Genomic DNA, 22,580 nt, shown 5'->3' with positions numbered 1-22,580 from the left:
CCGCTCCTCCTCACGCGGGTCGCGGGCACGACAGAGCCCATCTCAGCTATCTTCGGGCGAGAGGCGGGGTACGCCCCGGACCGGTCGCCAGCCAATCGCAGGGCACATATAAACGAATAACCATTCGCACTCACATACACACCTACGGGCAGTTTAGAGTCTTCAATTAACCTAGCATGCATTTGGGATGTCGGAGGCAACCGGCCTGCCCACGCAGGCACTTGGCCGGGATTTGAACCTCGGTCCTCAGAACACATTAATCGAGGATTCAAATATTTGTGAGTTGCAGCCCGAGTGCAATCAATTCAAAATCAAAGAAAGGCGTTAAATGTTACAGTCGAGCGGAAATATTGATAATTTCGCATCTCTTCTTCATCCTTTTAGGTTATTAGAAAAATGAGGAATTTCAAAATAGTAATCAAAGCTCCTGAAGCCCAAGGTGACACGTCAGCACGAGGTAGTGCCATTTTATACAGGACTTTATATTTTGGAGTTTAAAAAAAAAAAAAAAAAAAAAAATCACACGCATCAAGATGTGATCATCTTTAACCTGACAAGCATTGTTCTCTCTTTGCGCTCGCGAAGGAATCAACATCATTCACAACATTACCGTCATTTTTTTTTTTTCTCTCGCTCCGATCCAAAATCTCAGTCCAAATGTTCTTCCGTCAGCAGGCGCGCCTGGCAGCCAACGTGTCCTCTGCAGCTGGGCGGCATCGGAACCAGGAGGAGAACCGCGAGAACCTGGAGAACCACCAGCAGAACCGGGAGCCGGCGGCGCCAGTCAGTCAAGCTTGTTCGAGCTTGACTGACTGTTCAAGCTTGTTCGCAGCCACGCAGTCAAATTTGTGTGAGCAACTTGATGCGGGCTGCAACTTTAACCAGCACAATCTGTGCTCACTTAAACACACACACGCGCGCAAACTTGGCTCTGTGCGTGTGTAACAGAAGTTGATTGGCGAATCAGTGCCACCTGGAGGTATGGTGCCAGTCAAACATTGAGGGCGAGGGTTTTCCCCTTAGAAATGTCTATTTTCTCCCAAAAATAAGAAGTTCCAACTAAGAACAAAATAGATCAAATCCCTGTTTTGTCATTGCGTGGACGCATCAAGATGGCGGCGAAGCGCTTAAAAACGGAGAGGATCATAAAGCATCAACACTGCGTCTCTAGCATGTACACAATCCATGAAGCCATGTTACATAGACTGCATTTAGAAGCTAGTTCAGTACAAACATCCAATAAGGTTCATCAATAGTGTTCCCTAGCACACTAGCGCGAATAAGACCACTTGATAAGAGACACGAGCAATATCAAACATGATTTTATTTACATAAATCTATTATTTTTTTTCCTCAACCAAAAGGCAAAACGAAAAGCTTGGCCTCGTCGAAAAGCTTTCCCCCAAAAAAACAAAACAAAAAAATAAAGTTGTTCTTCTTGTACAGCAGTGATGACACAAAACGACAACATTTGTGCTTAAAGCCTTCACGCCAACGTTCCGCTGAGGGCCTCAAAAACACTCAACTTTACAAAAATAGCTTTGCTGTGCGCCAGTCGTCGAGGATTTGCGTTTGTTTCAGTGTCTGCTGCAAAGTGCTTCCTGCCTGCACGCAAATTTGATTAGACCACACCAGCTGAATCTTACGGCCCCGAAACGTGAAAGTCTTCTCGGAGGCCGCGAACGCGAGCGAGCGAGCCTGAGACGCAAAAACACTTTCTTCGGCTCCTTTGGTGAACTCTGGCCACAAAACCATGATTATCGCAAACTCACTTGAGTATGATGGAGGCAACTGGACTCCTCTTGCTTGATAATCTACAGATTTCGCTCAACACAAAGAATCACATTAATGCTTTTTTTTTTTTCTATTTGGGGGGGAAAACCCTTCCAACGTAACTTATCAGAACCAAAAGACGCTGATTCAGCACGTGCGTATGTGTTAGTTTAACCCATAATGTACAAGAACGTACATAAATGTAGGCACGGTCGCACAAGAGACCAGTAGCGAGTCATCAGTCAGCTTGGCACTGATTGGACGAGAGAGGGGACATGTGACGAGTACTTCATGACGGCGGAGATTAAAACCGCAACAACAAGAAGAAAAAAATAATAATTCTCGCAAACTGATGGAACAGCAACCAGGAGACGCGAGAACGGGAAAATCGTGTGCAAGCCTTAGTGGGACAATTTGGTCAACACAAGCAGCCCCCCCCCCCCCCCCCCAAAAAAAAAAAACCCCACAAAGAAACAAAATAAATGAATACATACATTAAAAAAAATAAAATAATAATTTAAAAATAACATTAAAATTAAACAAAACAAATTAAAAAAACTAAACCCCCAAAATACAGTGGGAAAAAACCAACCTCACTCTCATATTCCGTCACACGCTTGCTCTCTCTCACATCTCATTTACAAGCTCTCACGCAGATTTCCCACGCTTACATTCTTCCTCTCTCATATTCCATATTCTGTCACACACTTGCTCTCTCACTCTTTCACAACTCCATCTCATTTACAAGCTCTCACGCGATCACTCGCTCTTTCACAAACTTATTCACATTTACACGCTCTCTGTCGCTCGCTCGCATTCACGTCGTCTCTCACAACTCACTATTTCACGCATACTCTCACTCGCTATCCAACAAACTCGAACACACATGCGCTAAACTCTGCCACTCACGCGCCCTCGCTCTCACAGGTACGCATATTCCCATTTTTTGGAGTAAAACCCCCCAAAACACAAAATCATCCCTGACGTTTTGTTCAATTAAGAAGCTGAAGTGAACTTAATTATTATTATTTTTTTTTGCCCCCCCCCCCTCAGTCGTCTGTGGAGTCCGTGTCATCGTTCAAATACTCTTCCTCCACGGGCGTGCCGCCGTTTTGCACGCCCCAGTCGTCGTCGTCGTACTCGATGCTGTCGTTGTCCTCCAGCAGCTCGTGGTCCAGCCCCCCCCCCGCCGCCGCCGCCAGCACCGGCCGGCCGCCGGCCGCCAACGCGCCCGCCGCCGCAGCCCTGTTGACCGGCTGGGCGTCGGCGGGCGGATTCTCCTCCGCCGGCGGGGCGGCGGGGGCCTCCTGCGGCGCCGCGTAGTCCCCGTTATTGTTGGAGAAGGCGTCTCTGTCCTGCCCGTCGTCGTCCACGTTGACCCTCTGGTGGCACATGGGGCAGGTGTCCTGGATGTAGAGCCACTTGCGCAGGCACAGCGCGTGGAAGTAGTGGCGGCACGGCGTGATGCGCGCCGAGGCGGCGAAGTCCTGGTAGCAGATGGCGCACACGTCCTCGATGCGGCGCAGCTGCTCGCCGCGCAGCTCGGGCAGCGAGTTGATCTTTTTGACGGCCGTGCGGCGGTTGATGAAGGTCTTCCAGCCGTTGCGCGCCTGCAGGTAAATGTTGAAGTAGGCGTGCAGGCACATCATGCAGGCGCGGATTTTGCTGCCCGACTCGAACATCATGGTGTAGGCGCCGTTGCCGAACATCACCACGCCGAACAGGAACTCGATCACGTTGCCCGCCGAGCGCACGTAGTACACGTAGTCGTCCAGCTTCTCCCACAGCACGTTGGAGAAGCCGTCCGCCATGAAGAGGCCGTAGACGGTCAGCGACACCAACACCTGACCCAAGCGGGAAGCGTGTTCAACTTCACACACCGATATGACTTTTTGGAGGCCGAGGCCGATATTTGGCAGAATAAAATTCCGCTAACTTTTTGGGGTCCCAACAACAATAAAGATCTGAATTACAGGCAGAACATTCGACGCACCTTGAGACACAGCTCCACGCAGAAGGCGGTGACGGCGAAGAGCCAGGTGTTGAGGGCGTAGTGGTGCCACAGGGCGTGGCTGAGCACCACGGGCAGCACGAAGAGCGCCGCCGACACCAGCAGCACGGGAAAGTGGCGGCGGAAAGAGGACACGTGCGAGGCGCTGAGCGACATCAGCACCGGGTCCGTCATCCCTTGGATGAAGTGCAGGATGGCCGTCAGCAGAAGGCACATGTTGCGGCTCAGGCGGACCTTTGGGAACGGAGCGGAACTTCTTTGATCTAGCGATGCCAGCGACGTGTAATGACGTGAATTCTTGATTTACGAACGTTGTACATCATCGGTCATTTCTCAGAAACTCTTAAACCCGCCGCACACCGAGCGATTGCGCACCGCACATCAACCGATGCGCTTCTCGTGTCCTACCAGGCGTTCCTCGGGGTCCAGACTGCTGAGGCCGGTCTGCAGAGCCAAGATGAAGAACAGCACCGGAGCCACGAAGCCTAAACGTTTGTCCTCCTCCTCGGTCGAGCCTGAACGAGACACGACACCGGCGTTAAGACCGGCGGTGAGCGTTTTTTGTTGTTGTTTTTTTTTTTCGGCGCCGGGAAGGCCGCCGACACGCACCGATGAACGTGAGGATGCTGAGGCCCAGGTAGTGCGCCGCCGACGAGATGACGGCGCTCATGCCCAGGACGGTGAGCGTGGAGTCGCAGCCGGAGATGATCAGGTTGCTCGTCACGTCCCACAACACGTCCCAGCTCAGCAGGTAACCCTAAAGGTTGCCACCGAACAGTCACAGGCGGGAGGAAGTCACGTATGTGCAAGTCAGAAGCAATCAATTTAATCAGCTCCGTGCTGAGCTGCTGGAAAAAAAACAAGGTTGTCCTATGTCGAACGCAACCTCCCTGCTTACCTGCTGCCAGGTACTTGGTCAATGCTAGGGACTAAATTAACTTGACCCAAACCAGCTACGAGCTGCAAGCTGTTAGTTCTCGGATCAGCTTTTACCTGCGGGCCCGAGCTCCCGTCGGCGTCGGCGCCCGTGGCGTCGCCGCTCTCCCTTCGCACCGCTTGCACCACGTAGAACAGGATGATCGCCTGCGCCGCGATGCGAGTCAGCCAGAAAACCCGCAGCACGTCCGGGAAGCGGATTCGCTTCCAGGTGTCCTTGAGGAGCAGCTGCAGGCCGTACATGCGGTACATGTGTCGCACCAGCAGGTAGACGTAGCGGCACGAGTAGTAGAACCACTTGAGCCGCACGGCCAGGCACGCGGCCGTGTTGAGGGCCAGGCCGGCGCCCGAGAAGACGGCCACCGCCCGCCGCGCGTCCTGGGGCAGCTCGATCACGAGCCCCCACATGGGCACCATGATGTCCAGGACCACCAGGGCGGCCAGCGACGACTGCAGTCCCAAGAGGAACACGTAGCCCACGCCGAACGCCAGCTGCACGGCGGCCAGGCCCAGCCACAGCGTCGGCCCGTTTCTGGGCAGCGGCCGGAAGCCCAGCGCCGCTTTGTAGTAGGCGCTGTAGAAGTCCATGTGGGAGGTGGCGTGGTAGTTGACCAGGACGGCCGCTGCGCCCAAGACGACGGCCAGGAAGAGGGTGTAGAACTTGAACAAGGCCTTCTGGGAGAGCAGCAGCACCACGCTGGAGACAAGTACACCTGCAGGATGATGGACATGCGTCACAGAACCTCCCCAAACAACTTGAGCTCATTAATAGTGACTCCCAACTACATCCATTTTCACTCAATTGCTCCGAAAAGTTGTGTTTGTTATGTGTGCTCCCCCTAGTGGTACTTGAAAGCGCTGAATCAAATGTTCAAAGTGCGCATTATGTGACAATGACAGCGCAGCTCAGTTGTATTGAACTTTGAATTCAAAATGTTTGCATTTAGTCTTTTAGACGTGTTTTCAAACATGCATTCTGGTAAATTTTATCATATCTTGTGTGCAATCCACTGCAATTGAATGATTATTGAAATTGGTTCAAATGTTCCCGTATATGGCAGTGTTGATGTTGCAACTGCACGTTACAGTGGCTTACAAAATGAAATGCAGTGAACCCACAATACTGGGGTGGACTGCATGAATTTTATCAACCAGAAATGCTTTCTTTTCAGTACAATATGTACAGAATGTGTACGTGTGTCGTGTTAAAACTGTCAAAATGCTTGATTCTTAATCTGCATGTGTGTAGCAGATTTAAATAATATATATATATTTTTCAGATTTTAAAAATCCTTCGTATGTGTACATGGCCTCAAATAAGGTCGAAAAGGTGAACGACAACAAACTTGGACGAGTAAACGCATGATGAATGCGACCGGCTCCATTTGTGCGGTCACGTAAGATGATCAGAGACGACATTTAAAACAAGGCAAAGGATTTTACACACGCACACAAACAAACAAAAATGTATATTATAGCGTAAAAAACTAAAAAGTGTTGCTGTCGACTTCGCGGTTGGAGCGTCACTGACAGGTGACGTGACCTCGGCGGCTCGCTAACATTAGCCCCGGTGCGAGCTGCTACTGTGCGTGCGTGTCGACCGAAAACTTACCGACGACTCGGAGCACACCATCCCCGACGGTACCGGCCCATCCCGGTCCGGGCTCGGAATACGAGTTAAAAATCGCGTCGATGATGAAGATGCACGGGACCCGCAGAGCCACATCGAGCACCGCCTGGGCCTGCTGGCCTATCCGGGCTTGAGTGGACGCCATGCGGCTTCGGGCTCACAGCTCACAGTCCCAGTGGCTCCGGGACGTCCATGGACCGGGGACAGGCATGGAAGTCGCCCGCTGGCTGGGTTGTTCGGGCTTAGGTCGGGCTTCACTTGCTTCGGCAGCTCGGAGTCGCGGCCGCCATGTTGGCCACTTTAACTTTTCTGGTGCGTCTTCTTCGTCGGGCGAGTGGGACGCTACCGCCGCCTAACGACTGAGCGCGGAACTACAACGTTCACTCTCCCCTTCGAGGAAAAATCAACGACAGCACAGTGTACAGTACAACTGCAATACAAGTGTCCATCAAGTCCGAGTGTTCTGCCGGACTGGAATCAATATGAAACCAATTTCATCAGGTTGCCTGAAATGCACAAATGCAATGCGATTAAAATCCCTGCTAACCACTCAGCTGTAGTGTCGCCCCCGCATAGTCGTGATTCACAGATTTTATTTGAACGTCCTATCGTCCGTTATTTTCCCAAAATATTTTTTTTTAAAAAAATAAATAATACAAAAAAAATAATAATCATCATCGATTTAGACTTACACAAGGTTTATTGTCACACAAGTAGTATCCGGAACAACATTTTGTAGCATGTGGCTCAACACAGCGTTTAGAGTATACATTTTTAAATTTGATAAAGAAAATAAATAAAAAACGTAGCCCATATAATTATGAAACAGGAATTTTAAATACATAAACAGTCGGTTGATAACTACAATCAGCATAATATGCAAAACAAAAATCATTATATACTGTGTATGTAACTACATATTTTTTGTCCTTGTTAATCGTTAGCCAAATTGCATAATTGCATTATCAATTTTTGATCATTTTCGCTACAAGCAGATTTTTTTTAGTTGTTTTTGTTCGAGGGGGTGGGGGGGCTAATAACAATTCGCAGATCTCAGATTTTTACTTTGTAGACCCTAGCCTCCGTTAGATGCTGGAAAACTCACCTATTCAATGTTTGTGTAAATCATTAGTCTAATATCGTGTCATTTTCAAATTATTTTCATAAAACAAGACAAACAAAAACAAAAAAAGTCCATGCAGTTGCCTCGATTCAACCCATGATGAAATACACAAACGCGATGCCATTAAAAACTTGAAAACCACTGAGTACATACGAGAACAAATCGGATTCACGTATCTGATTAATTGCTTTTGTATTACATTTTTGAAATTGTGGACTCCCACTTTATTCATTTCTATCCACAGATCCAAATCTCTGGGCCTTTTGTGCTCTTTTCATAAATCTCAACGATGCCACAAGATGGCGCCAAAGCCCATGTAAATAGGAATTGTTCTGAAGAAAGTACGTTGAAGTGATACATCTCAACAGAGAGACAAGCTTTGTATGTTTCGCCTGGGTTGTTCGTGGACGTTACGGAGAGTCTTTGCCAGTGTGCGCGTGCACTTCAGGGGCAGTTTTTCTTTTACGGGTAATGTTCTAAGATGATCTTAAAATGATTTCGAACTGTTTTCGGATCGAAGTTTGCGGTAACAGGCAATTGCACGTGTCAGTTACTTGTTTTTCCGGCTGCGTCGTAGTTCAGTCGTCTCGCTTCTGTTCTGTTCAGGTTCAGTTCCCAGCCGCTGTGAGTGAGAAAGATCGTCTGTCTCTACTTGTGGCCAGTGATTGGCTGGCTACCAGTCCAGGTTTAGTCCCTCTTTTGCGCACAAAGTCCACGAGCCAAACGGGGGTAAGCGCTATCGAAGCAGCTGTAATGGCCCGTCCTTAATACGACATCACACAGCTCCTCATCACCTGCTCGGTCTTTGTTGACGTGCCGTATGAGAGGCGAGCCGTCCTTTGTCGCGCTGTCGAACGGAGGATTTCGAGAGCTGCGTCGACACATTTGCGCCCCGACCCGCCCCGTCCCGCACACAACGCCGCCGCCGGAGGATGGAAGCTTGCCCGGCGGACATCGAGGCCTTCCGCCGCGAGATGTTTGAGGTAACGAGGAACGGCCAGCAGGTCAACATAACGCTCTACCAGATGATCGTGGAGATCAAGCGGCAGACCCAGATGGACCTGGACGAGCTGCGCCAAGAACTGCGGGACATCTGCGCGCGTCTGCGCGCCATCTCCGAGAGGGTGGACCGGCTGGTGGAGCCCTCGCCGGTGTGGACCCACCTCCGCCACGCCTGCTACCACACGATGAATTCACCCGTGGCCTTGGCCGTCGGGCTCGTGCTGGCCTGTGGATTCTACCTTTTTATCCGTTAGGAGGGCAGCCTACTTGGGGGTCCGGACTCAGCGGTTCATTTGCATCTCAAAAAGAGGAAAGGACATTTGAGGACAACAATGTACACATTCTGGACAGATGACAAGCAAAACTCCGCAAGTACTTGACATGCCCCCCAAAAAGGTTTAGAAGTGCCTTTAGGTGCCACAAGATGGCGGCAAAGAGCTACTTGTGTCTACAGGAACCTCCTCAAATCACTTCAACATAGTTCCGTGGCACCAAGATACCACAAGATGGTGGCAAAGCACTACTTTTGTCTGCACGAAACGCCTAAACTCACTTCAACATAGTTCCTTGGCAGTCAGACACCAAAACATGGTGGCAAAGCACTACTTTTTCTCTAAATAAAGCTCCTCAACATAGTTCCTTGGCACCAAGATACCACCGAATGGCAGCAAACCACTACTTTTGTCTAAATGTAGCTTCACCATTAATTTCTAAATAGTTTGCTGGGACCAAAATGCCACACGATGGTGACAGCCCAACTTTTGTCTAAATGTTTCACATTTCACTTCAACATAGTTCCTTGGCACCAAGATGCTAGGAGTAAAGCACTCGCTTTGTCTACATGAAAGTCCTCAACTCACTTCAACCTAGTTCCTGAGCAATGGTCCAAAAACAACAATTGGGACGTGTTGCCACCATTTAACCGGCAAAATCATTTTTTGCGGATTACCATGAGAATCTCCAGACATTAAATGCGCGCAAGACTTGTGTGCGAGTAGGACAAGCAACAATCACACACACACACACACACACACACACACACTGGACCTGACCATTTAAAAAAAAAATGATTTGTGTATTGAACTCTCCAAGGCTGAAATGATTGCGAGCGTAGACTTTTGGAGGCTCGTCACATTCAGCTTCATCTGCTCGGCGCATCAGCCACACGACGGACAGAGTCCAGCCATCGTGTACAAGAAGGTTGAGAAGGAGATCCCTCGCTTGGCAGGGGATCGATGACACTCAACTACTCACCTAACTAATTCTTAGCTTCCATTTTGTACAGAGCCGACGTGGTGTCCTTCAGAGTCTTCACGCGACACCTTCGCTCGTGATTCAGTGTGAGACATGGAAACCTACCTCCGTACACCGCGAGTGTGTCTACGATAACATCGTTACGTCGTTAAGTCTATTATATATGATGACACACACTTCAATGTATCCACAACATGTCGGCGTAACAAATCATAAATAAACTCTACCTGACTTGACCCCTGTACGCCTCTGCAAAAATAAACGGTAAAAACCCAACATACGTATGTTATCGCGTTACGAATCGTATCGGGCCAAAAGCGCGGTGAGATCGTCGACAACGATCAATAATCGACAACACGGCGGAGATAAAAACAGCAACAACATGCCAAACGCTTTCAGTCCGAAAGGCAAACTCCAGCGTCCTGTCGTCACCTTTGCCCTCACGGTCAAGTGAAGCAGAATAAATGAGATACCGGAGCAGATTTTGGCATTTTAAGCGGAGAGCGTGCAAAAAGAAAAGACATCGACCGCCGTGTTTTCACGCGTGAGTCACACGCCGCTCGCGTTTGACACCTCCTGGACAAAACGTCCTCCAGACAAGTCCGATTGTTGACTCTTAAAGGGATAAGCGCTTCAGTTGGGGACGTCCCAAACGGGGAAATGTGTGACTCACTTTGTCCGTTTTGTTTGCGACAAAACCGCTGCAGCATCGGAGAAACCGTTTGTCGGGCTCAGTGGATCCTGGGTGCCGAACGGTCGTCGGTCGTCGTCCTCTTCAGCTTGACGCCGCGCCGGATGGCCACCAAGAAGTCGTCCGCCCCGTCCCCGTGTTCCGTCTCCTCCAGCAGCTCCGGCAGAGGACGTCGGTCCGGCTCGGACCCCCGGCCGCGATCAACGTGAGGCGAAAAGGTTCCGCTGCTCCCCGGTGAGAGGGGAGTGCTCGGGGGGCTCACGGGGTTCCGCGGGGCGTTGCCGTCCTCGGACGTCCTGCCCCGAGGGAAGCCGGCGTGGTCCGGCACGGTGGGGGTCTTGACCGGGATCATGGGCGGCTTGATGGGGATGGGGCCCAAAGCGAGGCCTCCCGACGGGCGTCGCAGGTTGGGTTTGGAGGACGGCGTCCGCCGAATGGTGGCCACCCCCGGCGGCACCACCGCGGCGGGGCCGGGGAGCACGCAAGCCGACGCGGGACGCTTGGACTGAAACAAGCGGCGGCAGGACTGAGAGTGGTCGCTGGGCCGCGGGACGCCGGGCGACTTGTCCACGTCGGGATTCTGGCGGTCGCCTTCGTGGTCCGCTGCCATGGAGAAGTAGTCGCAGTCTGATGAGGCCAGACAGACAGATCGCGACCTTTTATATTTAATACAGATCAGCGATTCAATAAATTAATCGTAAATCAGGTGTGTGGAAGCTAACTCTAACCCTAACCCACGTATGCTGAACTCACTCCAACCTGCCCTCAGCCACCATAACCCGGCTGAACAAAGCCCCAGCGACCCACCTTGGGCGGGGCCAGCGTCCTCGGAGCAGCACGGTGTGTTGGTCTGACTGCTGTAGCCGCTGGAGCCCTGCAGCGAGTCCCTGCTGGAGCCGTGGAAGTCCAAGTGGAGACTGCGGGCCAGCGCCTTCGCCAGCTCCACGTGGGCCTCCCTGTCCTCCTGCGCACACCAACGTATCACAAACATATCACGAGTGTGAACAAAAACAAAAGATGTCTGCGCTCATCCCGATGCTGTCGATCTTAATTACAAACCTTGGGTGATGACACAGGGGGGCTTCCTTTGCCCCCTTGTAGCTCCTCTCCTTGGGGGTCAACAGCCTCCCTCCTCTCCTTGCCCTTCCTCAGGGCGTTGAACACGGTCTGATCGTACGGGCCCGGCTTGGCCCAGTCCTGGCAAGGCGAGGCGCGATTGTCAATGTGTGACCTTGAGACGTTAGCACGTCGCTACGCTAAACGCAAGGAAGTCAATCGGTAAAAAGTGAAACGGAGGCAACTAGACTCTTGGTTGTTTCTCCTTGAGTTCAAAACGCTTTTCTCAGTTCTGAATCTCAACTGACCACCCACCAGGCTCCACACCTAAGATTCAGAACTGAAGAAGGCTTCTGGATTCAGGTGAAACGTCTTCAACAACCAAGAAGAGTCCGGTCGCCTCCATTCAACTTCTGCTGACGACTGTGACCTGGATGAGTGACAACAATGAAGGCAATGAGACAGCAATGAAGAGCAAGCGCAGGACTAAAGGACCTTCCAGGACGGGACCCGGCTCGATGATGAGGTCGCGGAGGAGCAGAAGGGCGGGAAGTCGGCCAAACGAGAAGACCGGACGGGCGAGAGGGTCGAAGGGGACGGCGGGGACAAGGGTGAGGTGGCGGTGGAGGAAGAGAAGGATGAGGAGGGCAAGTATGGTGAATGGAAGTGGATGTCTTGTTGTAACACGCCGCACAGCCAGGGGTGAGCGGGACGGTCCAAACCATCGGACAACTGAAGGTGAAGACAAGAATGGAATGCGTCGCTTAGACATACCTGAAAGTGTAGACTTAACACGACTCACAAAATCTTGAGGTCAGAGTCATTCTGAAGTTTCGCCCCCAAGCCCAAATATTGCGGCCCTTTTGTAGTGTAGAGGGAAGGGAATCGAAAAACAGTGCGGTCCATCTGACCTGGATCTATGAAAATGTTCTCGATTCATATGGTCCCCCTTTTTGGGCTCAATGACCGCAAATACTCGTTTACAGCACCGCTAGAGCGGCACGGAATTCCCATCCCTAGTAGCGTACGTCTATGCGCGCAACAACAACAACAACACGCTAGCGTGTGACGTGGATTCACCTGCGAGGGGTCCGGAGGCATGGGGGAGGGCGACTTGGACCGGGAGGCGTCCTGCGAGATGAAGCCCGAGTCGTGGGAGGACACCGAGGAGAGGCGGGCGGGCGTCTGCTGCGGTAGAGCCGAGGAGGACGAGGAGGAGGCGCGGTAGCGGAAGTGCGAGGTGGGAGAGTGGCAGCGGGAGCCGCTGGAGCGAGAGTCGCTGCTGTTCACGCTGTTCAGGCTGCTGTGGGGGCGGGGCAACAAGGTTTTTATCAGCTCTCTCCGCTGGGGGAAGCACAGGCCAGGCAGGAATAAACGGCGCCTGGGTTCGTTCTGCAGATGCGAGATCGGGTTGCTACGGTAACCAACCTGCACATGCTGGACTTCCTGGACACGGTGGTGCTTGGAGATGAGGGCGGAGTCTGATAGGACCAGGTGCACTCTGACGCCTTCAGGTCAACAATCACCTAAGAGGGGAGGAGGAAGGAGGCGATGAAAGAGGAGGAGGACGACGCAGAAGAGACGAAGGAGCGAGGACAGACCTGTTCACTGGCAGCTGGCAGCTTGTGAGGGTCCATGGTTAACATCTTCAGGTCGTCGGTCAGCGTCTGAAGGTGACTGATCTCTCCAAGCATGGACATCTCCTCTTCCTTTCACACACACGCAATATGAGCACGACGCAAAGTTAACTTTTGCGTTTTGTGGCGTTTGCACTGACCACGACGGGCCGGAGCATGGCGACCACGCAGCAGAAGCGACTCCTCTCCTCCACCATGGCTCTCCTCACCGCCTGCTTCTCCGCCTCCTCCAGCAGGAAGTACTTGTCGCTCACTTCCTGCTTGGCGTTGTCCAACTGCGGCTGGATGTCCCCGCGACCTGGGCGAGGCGGGACAAACGGGACCGTGGGGCAAAAAAAAACAAAACTGCAACATTCTCCTCCATGTTCAGGAGAATATTTTCTGATTAGCTTGACGCGTCTGAACCACAACTCTGTATGAAATATAAAACGCATACATCCAATTGATCATTTTCATTCGGGTCACTGTGCGAGAGATAACTTACCGAAGACATCAGCTGCAGATCCAGTCCCGAACGGGCCGAACACCGTCAGAATCGGGTCGGAGAAACAAAACATGATCAAAAATGCTACGGATGAAAACATAACTGTGATTGGGCAGATGTTTTGGCAAACCTTTCTTGGCTTTCTTCTGCAGCTTCAGAGTGTCCGAAGATCTCTTCTTGATCTCCTGACGCGCTTTCTTGTACTCTGTTCAAAACAACGCGCAGACTGAAAGAGCGCCACACAGTGGAAATTACAGTGCCCGCGGGTGTACCTTTGGCGTGGTCCTTGTCCAGAGTGTTGGCGACTCTCTTCCACTCCTCCATCTGCTCCTGGAGCGGGTTGATGAGGCAATCCACAAACAACCTGCACACACACACACACGTTTCGTTAGTTATAACAATAATAAAAACAAGTCAACAAAACAATCATCGCTGCAGAAAAAGACAAGATGGGAGAAGGAGGAGGGGTTGAATGATTAAAACAAATAAACATTCATGTTGCATCCCTGCAGAACAAGATGGACGATTGGGAGGAGGAGGAGGGGTTGCCATGGGGATGTGGGAGGCAACACCTGTTCAACACACACACACGCACGCACGAGCCCACGCGCGCACGTACGTGGAGAACTGTCTGAGTTTGGCCTCGATGCTGCGGTGCCTCATGCACATCCTGGTGAGCGCTGAGCCGATGTCCCTCGTCGCCCCTGGCAACCAAATCAAAAACACAGTAAATGCATAAAAAAATCATTTGTTGCGTGACCACAGTAAATGTCTCATCACCTCATCCTATTATTACACAGACAATTACCCCTGTATTTGATTGTTATTATACAGCAAACACCCACATATTTGCGATTCCACATTCGCAAATTCACCAATTCTCCATTTTTTAATTTTTTTTACCTATCATCCATTATTTGCAAAAAAGAACACCCCACACTTTTTTTTTCTTTTTTTTTTTTTTTTTGCTCAAACCAAAGAAAAACAAAAGTATTCATTTGGCGCCATCTCGTGGCATTGAGGAGTTTCGTTGAGACCACCGTGCTTTGCCGCCACCTTGTGGCACCCACAGGAAATGTACGTACAGTATTAACTTGGGCTGCGACGGTCACTCGAACAATTTGATTACAAATGAAATTCTGAGCAAATTTCACTCGCCGACTCCCACATCACTCACCAGATCGGGCCTTGCCGTTAAAAGCCACACACACACACACACACACACACACACAGTCACACATACGACAGTGTAGAAGGTGAGAATGGCGAAAATGTATGGTGGGCAAAAATGATAACCACGCCTCACATGCATATTTTGTACTGGTATTGTTTAATCATGCATAGTGACAAGTCAATATTTCCGTGCACAACAATTGACCAATTTATGTTAAAAGACGGGATTTTGTGAAAATAAATGCCTGTGAAACTGGTTCAAGTCAAGAAAATGTGCATTTCTGAACGCCAAAATGAAATCAAATCAATAATGATGTAGATGCAGATAAATACATGTTGATTCCTTAAACGTAAAAAAATGACTTGGAAAAGGTCGTAATTTTCAACTTGTGGGTTTAGAGGGAGCGCGAGCGTCAGGGTGCGGCCATGACGCTGCTGCTGCTGCTGCTGCTGCTGCATTGCACCACTGACACCGCCCCCCTTTCCTCCTTTCCTCCCCACCTTCCTCCTCCCTTCCTCCCTCGTCTTTTTCTCCTTAGTTTTCACTCAGTTGTTCCAGAAAACTTGGTGGCTCAGATTCTGCGTTTTTCGTGCGGTTCGTATGCGGCGGAGCGACACGGAGCTCCGCCTCTCTGCGACGGCAAATCGAGTTGTTTTGGACCACCAGACATCAACAAATGCCATCGGCATCAAACCGGGGCGCCCCGTTGCAAAACAAAAACACCCCCACGCCCCAACGTCGTCAACTTCAACTTCCGAGTATGTTGGCAGAAAACAAAAAGATTGGTTAAATAGAACTCCATAACATTGCATTTTATTTAAAAAAGAAATCAATAAATTAATTAAAAAAAAAAGTTATGACATGAGAATTTAACCGCTTTTGTAACAATGCATCAATTAAAGCCAGGGGCAGGATAAGACAGACAGACGGATATACAGTTGAGTGAGACGTCTCAACTTCTTCCAGCTCATCAGTCCAGCGCTATTATTAGTTGTTCTTCCCAGAGGATAAAGAACATGTGACTCTGGCTACTGTTACATTGTCTGTCTACATGTGCTGCTGCTCCACTTGTGTCCGAGCTGTTGCTGAATAGGTTAAAGCACCGCGGCAGAGATGCTACTTCGCGTTAGCATTACGCTAGCGGGCTAACTAAGCTGTGTCGTTCTTTTGAATACACAAGGTGTGATTCTCTTTGTTTGACGTTGAGTTTGACAGTTAACTCCAAGCGACAACTTGAAAACTGTTTTTTGGAAAAACTGTTCATAATTTGCGAGTTGAGCTCACTGCCCGCACACAGCACTCGTATCTCAAGTCACCACGATATGGACCTTAAAAATACGGCCAACTGCGATCCCAAATGTCCACAGAATTCAAAATGAATGGCCTACGGTTTTCGAAAAGATGCACTGCAAGTGTGCGTGTAACTTCCACTAACAACCCGGGCTAAACGTAGCTTTCCCCCCCCCCCCCCCCCGACGTACAAAGCTCGTCTCTCAGTCGAGATGTATCGCTTCAACGTACTTCCTTGACACCAATTTGTGTTTCAGAAAAAGCACAAAAAAAAGCACGTTGTCAGGGAATAACTTGGGAAAGGTTCCACAGAAAGAAAGAAAAAAAAAAAAAGGAATTTGTTTTTGTTTTTGTGTTTCGAAAACGAGCCCGCGACGTTAACGCCTTGTTCCCACTCGAAGGCGACGTTGTCGATGTCGCCGCATCCGTGTCGACACCGAGGCACCGTTTGTGCGTGCGTGGCTGGTCTTTCGCAGGGAGTTAGAGAGAATTCCTGCTGAGAGCAACGAGGTCAAACTGTACGGGCCAGGAATAAATAGCAAACGCACGCACACACAAACGCACGCGAGCAGTGTTGGGATGCCTTCAGCGGGGATTGGGCGTGGATGTTCTGGGGATCTTGGGATTTTTCAAAGAAGTGTGTCGGGACGTTCTCGCCCTCCCCGGTTTACGATTCAGCCGGCGTCTGTTTTCAGAATTTCCTTCGGAGGAGAAGCAGAATCTCCCCAAAGATGTCATCCGGAATCTGTAATCTCTCCCAAAAAGAAAGAAATAATGGACTGGTCACATGAACCCCAAACACGCACACACAAATGAAAAGCTCACTTGACTCTTTTTAAGATCCTGCGTGTGTGTGCGCTTCCGTGACTGTGTGTGTGTGCGTGTGTGTGGGTGCAGCTGGTGCGGTTGCCGTAGCGATGCCACACCGCCCCGAGGCCCCCGCGACCGGCATTCTAATGAGAAACGGCACTTCGATGTATTTAAAGATGAATATTAGCAAGTCGAGCCCGTCTTGCGATGATGGACGGCCCTCGTGGGTATTTCAAGCGCTCTGTAACCGAAGCTGCCGGCGGGGATTCAAAAATAGCGGGGAACGTTTGACCCACTCGGTCATTGCGAGACGCACGCTCGGCTTGGCGGAGAACGATTGGAAGGTTCGACTTCCCCGACATCATCTGGATTCTTGTTTTTCCACTTGAAGGGCAAACTCGTGGAAACGCTGACGTTCACCCATTCATTTTCCATGCCACTTGTCGCGGCTAGTAGATCCTACCCCAGCTGACTTCGGGTGGGAAGCGGGTTACGCCCTGACTTGCGCACCGGTCCATGTCCAGGCACATAAAGTATTGACAACCGATGGGCCGGCCGATCGCGAGAGGAACGAGCCCTGCCACGAATGGCGAAAATCATCGACGCCCACCCTAAAACAATTTACAACTGCCTATAGAAAGCAATACTTTTTTTTGCTACATGAAACTCCTCAACTCACTTCAGCACAGTTCCAAGATGCCACAATACGGCAAACCACTAGTCTTGTCAAAAGGAAACCCCTCAACTCACTTCAACATAGTTCCGTAACACCAAGATGCCACAAGATGCATGCACAGCACTGTTTGTCTCAATGAAACTCCTCCGTTGATTTCAACATAGGTCCTGAGCACCAAGATGGATGGTGCCAAAGCTCTACTTTTAAAAAACTCTAAATGAAACTCCTAAACTCACTTCAACATCATTTCTCGGCACCAAGAGGCCACAGTATAACCTCAATGTGCTACTTTTGTCTAAAGGAAACTCCTCAACTGAGTTCAACATAGTTCCTCAGCACCAAGATGGCACACTATATAGCCTCAATGTGCTACTTTTGTCGAGAGGAAACCCCTCAACTCGTTTCAGCATAGTTCCTTGGCACCAAGATGCCACTCTATGGTAACAAAGCACTACTTTTGTGTTATTGAAGTATCGCAACTCACTTCAAAAGAGTTCCTTGACCGAAGGAATGGCACCAAATTAACACATGCATTACTTTAGCCTGAGAATAATGTACCATAAGTCCAACACCCCCCCCCCCCATAACAAAATGGGACATCATGAAAATAAAAGTTTAGGGATTAATTAATACAAAGGTTATGAATGTCGGTCAGTGCTTCCGACGCTGTTTAGTTCCACCGAGCTGTCGCCGAGGCCCGCCTCCTACCTCGGCTGCCGGTCGCCATGTCCGCCACCTTCTGGAAGGCGTCCAGGAAGGCCGCCGCCGCCGCCACCGTCGTCCTGCCAAACATCACGGGATCACTTGGTTCAATTTCATTCATCATTGTTTGCATCTCGTGATTAGTTTTTTTTCCCCCAACTGGAAATGATTTTCTTCCGGTTGGCCAAAATTGTCATCAGTAAGCCCCAAGTTACTGTCGCAAAAATCGAGCGAGTCAAGCGGAGTCCCTGCTCAATTTCAGATAAGTCGTGTCAGACTGTACAATCTTGCTCGTTCACATGAAAACAATTCTCAAGAATGAAACACCAACCGGCCTATCAGGGAGGTGTCAAAGGGGAGTTCCTTCCTTTCTAGGGCCCGACCAATGCATCCGTTGGCCAATTTTATCAGCCGATTTCTACCCTTGTCCAAATAATCATGATCGGTTGGAGTTTTACTCTGAAACGCTGATCTATTCTCACTTTCTGATGAAACAGTAAATGCTGTTAAGTGTCGGAGTCACACAGCATGGCCGCCGTTTGTTCTCAACGTGGAGCGCTATTCAATCCGAAAACATTCACATTACTTCAGTCTACCGATAACAACCGGGGGAAAAAAGTTTCAGCATTTTTGGACACATGTTTCTCGGGACGATTCCTCCCGTTTCAGTGTCGCTGTCCGTGTTTTGATATCTGCGAAAGGCATCACTGGTTTGTATTTTCAAGTCATCACTTCATGGCAAAGAAAATAATAAAATCGAAGAAAGATGACTTCATATTGAAGGACATTGTGTATTCGAATGAAACCAACGGTTGTGATTCACTATTGAATGTACACAGTAACACCAGTTACACAATAGCAAACATGAGATTTTCCATGACATATTTGATTGTCTTCTTCATTAAAGGTTGAACAAAAATAAAGATAAGCTCAAGCTAATTGGTGAGCTGAACTGTGGCATTCACGTCGTTAGATGTTAGATGTTGGATCCCCTAAAAGTGATTTTATCGAAAATGGCAAACTCGCCCTTTAATTAGTCTGACTCCATTCAAGTCATGTGACCTCTGTCGACCTCAAAAAAGGTGAACGTTACCTGAGCTGTGACTGCAGTTTGCCGGCTTTGCTGACAAAGTCTTCCCACACGGGATAACTGCCCTGCGGAGCAAAGACAAGAAGAAGAAACCCAGCATGACGTGTGCGTGCCTTCTCTCGAGCTCCGGACGCATCGAGAGCCCGGAGACGGATCGATCGTGTCGATCCGCGAGACCCCGCGAATCCTCAGACTGAGGACCGCTGCAGCAGAACGTGGACAAAAGTATCGGGACACGCTCAGGGGAAAGTTGTGGGATTTGTTCGAAGCGATACGACGCCTTCCGATCTCCTGGGAAGACTTTGGAACGAGATGGTGCGAGTACGTTTGCGCAAATGTTCTTCCACGCCAAACTCACCTTTTGTGTCATTTGTCGAAACTTGTCGGTCACATTTGACGTCTTCCTTCCTCTTCTGCCAGGCCAACATTTTAGGATAGTGTCTATGTATTGTTAAGCACCTCCACCTTCGATTCCATTTCGATTTCTTAGGTTACGATTCAGTTCGCTTCAGATGTTTGGTCGAGCCAGTCGTCACGCGCAAAGCGCCGCCCGCTGGCCAGGAGGTGAATCGATTCAGAGGAAACGACATCGAAATGGCCGCTGATATCACATTGCTTCGATGAATCGGACAAAAACATGTTCTTTGCACGTCTTAATGAGATTCAGACATTCTAGTCCAACCTCTGATTGATGAATTGAGCGCGTCCCAATACTTTTGCGCGTGCCCGGATGGTGGCTCGTCACACATCTCCCGACTTCGGGTCATTTGACACATTTGCACCACCCGTCACTCCTCCTCCCTCTCCAGCTGCGCGGCCGGCCGTCGCCATGGCAACACTGCAGCGCCGGTCTTTGTTGGCGTGCCCGCGTTTGAGCGGAGGCGGGCAGGGCCGCCGCGGCATCTTTCAGCCACCCGGCACATAAATTGTCACCGTGGCAACAGCAGCGGTCTGAGGAACCCCGAGGAATCCATCACAGCTCTCCTCTGCGTTCGTTTTTCATTTTGCTCACATTTGCCGTGAGCAAGGAAAGAAGCGGTTTCACCACGTGTCAGAAAATTGGGGATGAACGGTGAGCGGCCCACAGCCAGCCCATTAGCCCGGTTTGTTTCCGTGGCGACGGGGAGCAGGGTACCGGAGTCTGAGCTCAACTGCACAAAAAAGAAGCGACATCCTCGTCTTCTCTCAGGCATAATAAACACTTTTAATTGATTACTAAGTAATTCTATCCCCTGTTATTTGAGGAAACCTCTGCTTTTTTGGTGGCATTTTTTTGACACGATCCCCTATTTATTTGCTTTTTTTTTCAAGAGAAGAAAATTCTAAAATTCTTGTTATTCACATTCCCCTGCTTATTTGTGTGTGTGTGTGTGTTTTTTTTTTTAATCCAATCCCCTCTTATCCATATTTGGAGGGACAAAAAAATTATAATTCACATGACCCTACTTGTTCACATTTCATTTTATATTTTTACCCAATCGCTAACATACTCGCATTTTCTTTCCAACTTTTTTGTTGTTGTATTTATTAACAAAATAATACTGTTTCCATACTATTAAAAAGAGTGGGCCCGGTCGCGAAGCCCACTGTTGAGCCAAGTGGATCAAGTGGACCCAGATAGTTCCTCAGATGCATTGTGGGATACATTGAGGGCACGACACTAAACAGGAGATAGGGGGCGATTCCCAACCCAGCCATTGATTTGTGGAATGAAGCGGGAGGGTGCGGCACATTCCCCAGACCCCCCCCCCCCCCCCCCCACCACCACACCTGTGTGCTATGACGTCACCATCCCATCACACGATTATGATGATTATGAATTTGGATGACGATGAGAATCCACGAGCGCGGTTACCTTCATGTCCGCGATGACTTTCTGGAAGAGTCCCCCCAGCGCGCTGCACTCCCTCTCCATGGTCTCCATCTCGGCTCACTGGGCGCGCGCGTTATCCATCAAGAAGTCATTTTTTGAAAATGTATATGTATAAATGAATAATAATGAACCAAAGCGAGCGACCAGGCCGAGCGGGGCCGTGCGTGCACCGGCTGCGGGGTGGGCGGCTCCACTGGCGTTCTCTCCCCGGCTGACGGAGCTCCGAAGGCGGCGTCTAGTGGCCCCGCAGCGGGGAGGGAGGCGCTGTCCCCGCGGGGAGGAGGAGGCGAGCCCCGGGGGAGCGACCGGGGACGACCGCCGCCATCAACGTCGTCATCTTGCGCTTCGTTTTCCACACGCGTCGGGAACGCGCCTGTCTGTCAGGGAAGACGTGACCGCGCGTCAGTTTGACCACGCCCTCTGGTGGAGGTTTTCTTTTTTTTTTTTTTTTTTTAATATATTGCTCCTTCGCTCCACTATACTTTACATTATATTACACTACATTATGGCACATTCTACATTATACTGTACCATAAAACACTACACAGTACGACACTGTAAACTATATTACGCTATAGTACATGTATGCTATATATTTACATACAAGCCTACATTACACTATATAGCATAGTATATTACAAATGACCATTCAACCCGCTATTAACCTGTACAAACAACTTATTGCACTAAACTGCACTGTAATTTGGTAAGTACATACCAGTCTGCATTTTACTGAACCATAGTACACTATACTACATAGTACGACAATATAATGTACTTTAGTATTTTCACATTCTACAATATATATACACTACAGTATATATGACACCATACTGTACCATACAACATTAACCTGTACAGGCTTATTCCACTATATAGTACTAGAATAAACTGCACAACACGATGCTGAATTCAACTATATACTATATGACACTACTGTCGCACAATACACTAGTCTACACTAGATTACGGGACACTAGTATGACACAGTGCGGCATTGTATTGCGCAATCCTACACGACTCTGCATACAATGCGCAGCAACATACGTCATAAACAGTGTCAACAAGTGGATCTGCCAAATGTCGAGGAAGTCGCGAATCGTCAGGAGTTGACACAAATGGTATTTTTCGAACGACTCTCATCTCCCATTGCGACCACTGAGTTGGATTTTTCTCCATTTGAAAGAGGATCGCCATTTTTATTCATGATGACTTGCGCATCAACCGAGCACAAATGTCACATTTTGTAACTCCTTGACCAGATCGACTGCACGTGTGTTCCGTGTATGTGCGCACGCGTATCGTTGTGTGTTTCGGCGCGGTCACGTGATTTCCCCGAAAGGCTCGCGCGTGCGCCAAGAACGAAAG

The 22,580-nt window shown here is 49.7% G+C and overlaps 2 protein-coding genes across 3 annotated transcripts; both read right to left on the bottom strand.

The window, feature by feature from the left end:
- Window positions 1-2,240: 2,240 nt before the first annotated feature.
- On the bottom strand, window positions 2,241-6,649 carry rnf139 (ring finger protein 139). Its single transcript, XM_061664785.1, has 6 exons — window positions 6,333-6,649; window positions 4,778-5,433; window positions 4,394-4,541; window positions 4,193-4,299; window positions 3,767-4,018; window positions 2,241-3,617 (listed from the first exon to the last, which is right to left on the bottom strand). Exons 1-6 carry the CDS (start codon window positions 6,493-6,495, stop codon window positions 2,823-2,825), a joined length of 2,121 nt encoding a protein of 706 aa, XP_061520769.1. The 5' UTR covers window positions 6,496-6,649; the 3' UTR covers window positions 2,241-2,822.
- A 382-nt stretch (window positions 6,650-7,031) lies between these two features.
- On the bottom strand, window positions 7,032-21,584 carry LOC133395601 (protein MTSS 1-like). 2 transcript variants are annotated; one of them, XM_061664653.1, is made up of 15 exons: window positions 21,195-21,584; window positions 19,343-19,404; window positions 18,256-18,329; window positions 14,217-14,301; window positions 13,870-13,961; window positions 13,728-13,802; window positions 13,598-13,609; window positions 13,254-13,411; window positions 13,078-13,185; window positions 12,905-13,002; window positions 12,557-12,779; window positions 11,972-12,208; window positions 11,480-11,617; window positions 11,228-11,384; window positions 7,032-11,047 (listed from the first exon to the last, which is right to left on the bottom strand). In XM_061664653.1, the coding sequence occupies exons 1-15, from the start codon at window positions 21,261-21,263 to the stop codon at window positions 10,461-10,463; spliced, it is 2,175 nt and encodes a 724-aa protein (XP_061520637.1). In that variant the 5' UTR covers window positions 21,264-21,584; the 3' UTR covers window positions 7,032-10,460. The 2 variants fall into 2 exon arrangements, with proteins under 2 accessions (XP_061520637.1, XP_061520638.1); XM_061664654.1 differs by lacking the exon at window positions 11,972-12,208.
- Between the last annotated feature and the right edge of the window lie 996 nt (window positions 21,585-22,580).

Source organism: Phycodurus eques, chromosome 20 (genome assembly GCF_024500275.1).
Source record: "Phycodurus eques isolate BA_2022a chromosome 20, UOR_Pequ_1.1, whole genome shotgun sequence".
Classification (NCBI taxonomy): Eukaryota; Metazoa; Chordata; class Actinopteri; order Syngnathiformes; family Syngnathidae; genus Phycodurus; species Phycodurus eques.
The sequence above is the reverse complement of the archived record's forward strand: the minus strand, read 5'-3'. Positions and strand labels throughout refer to the sequence as shown.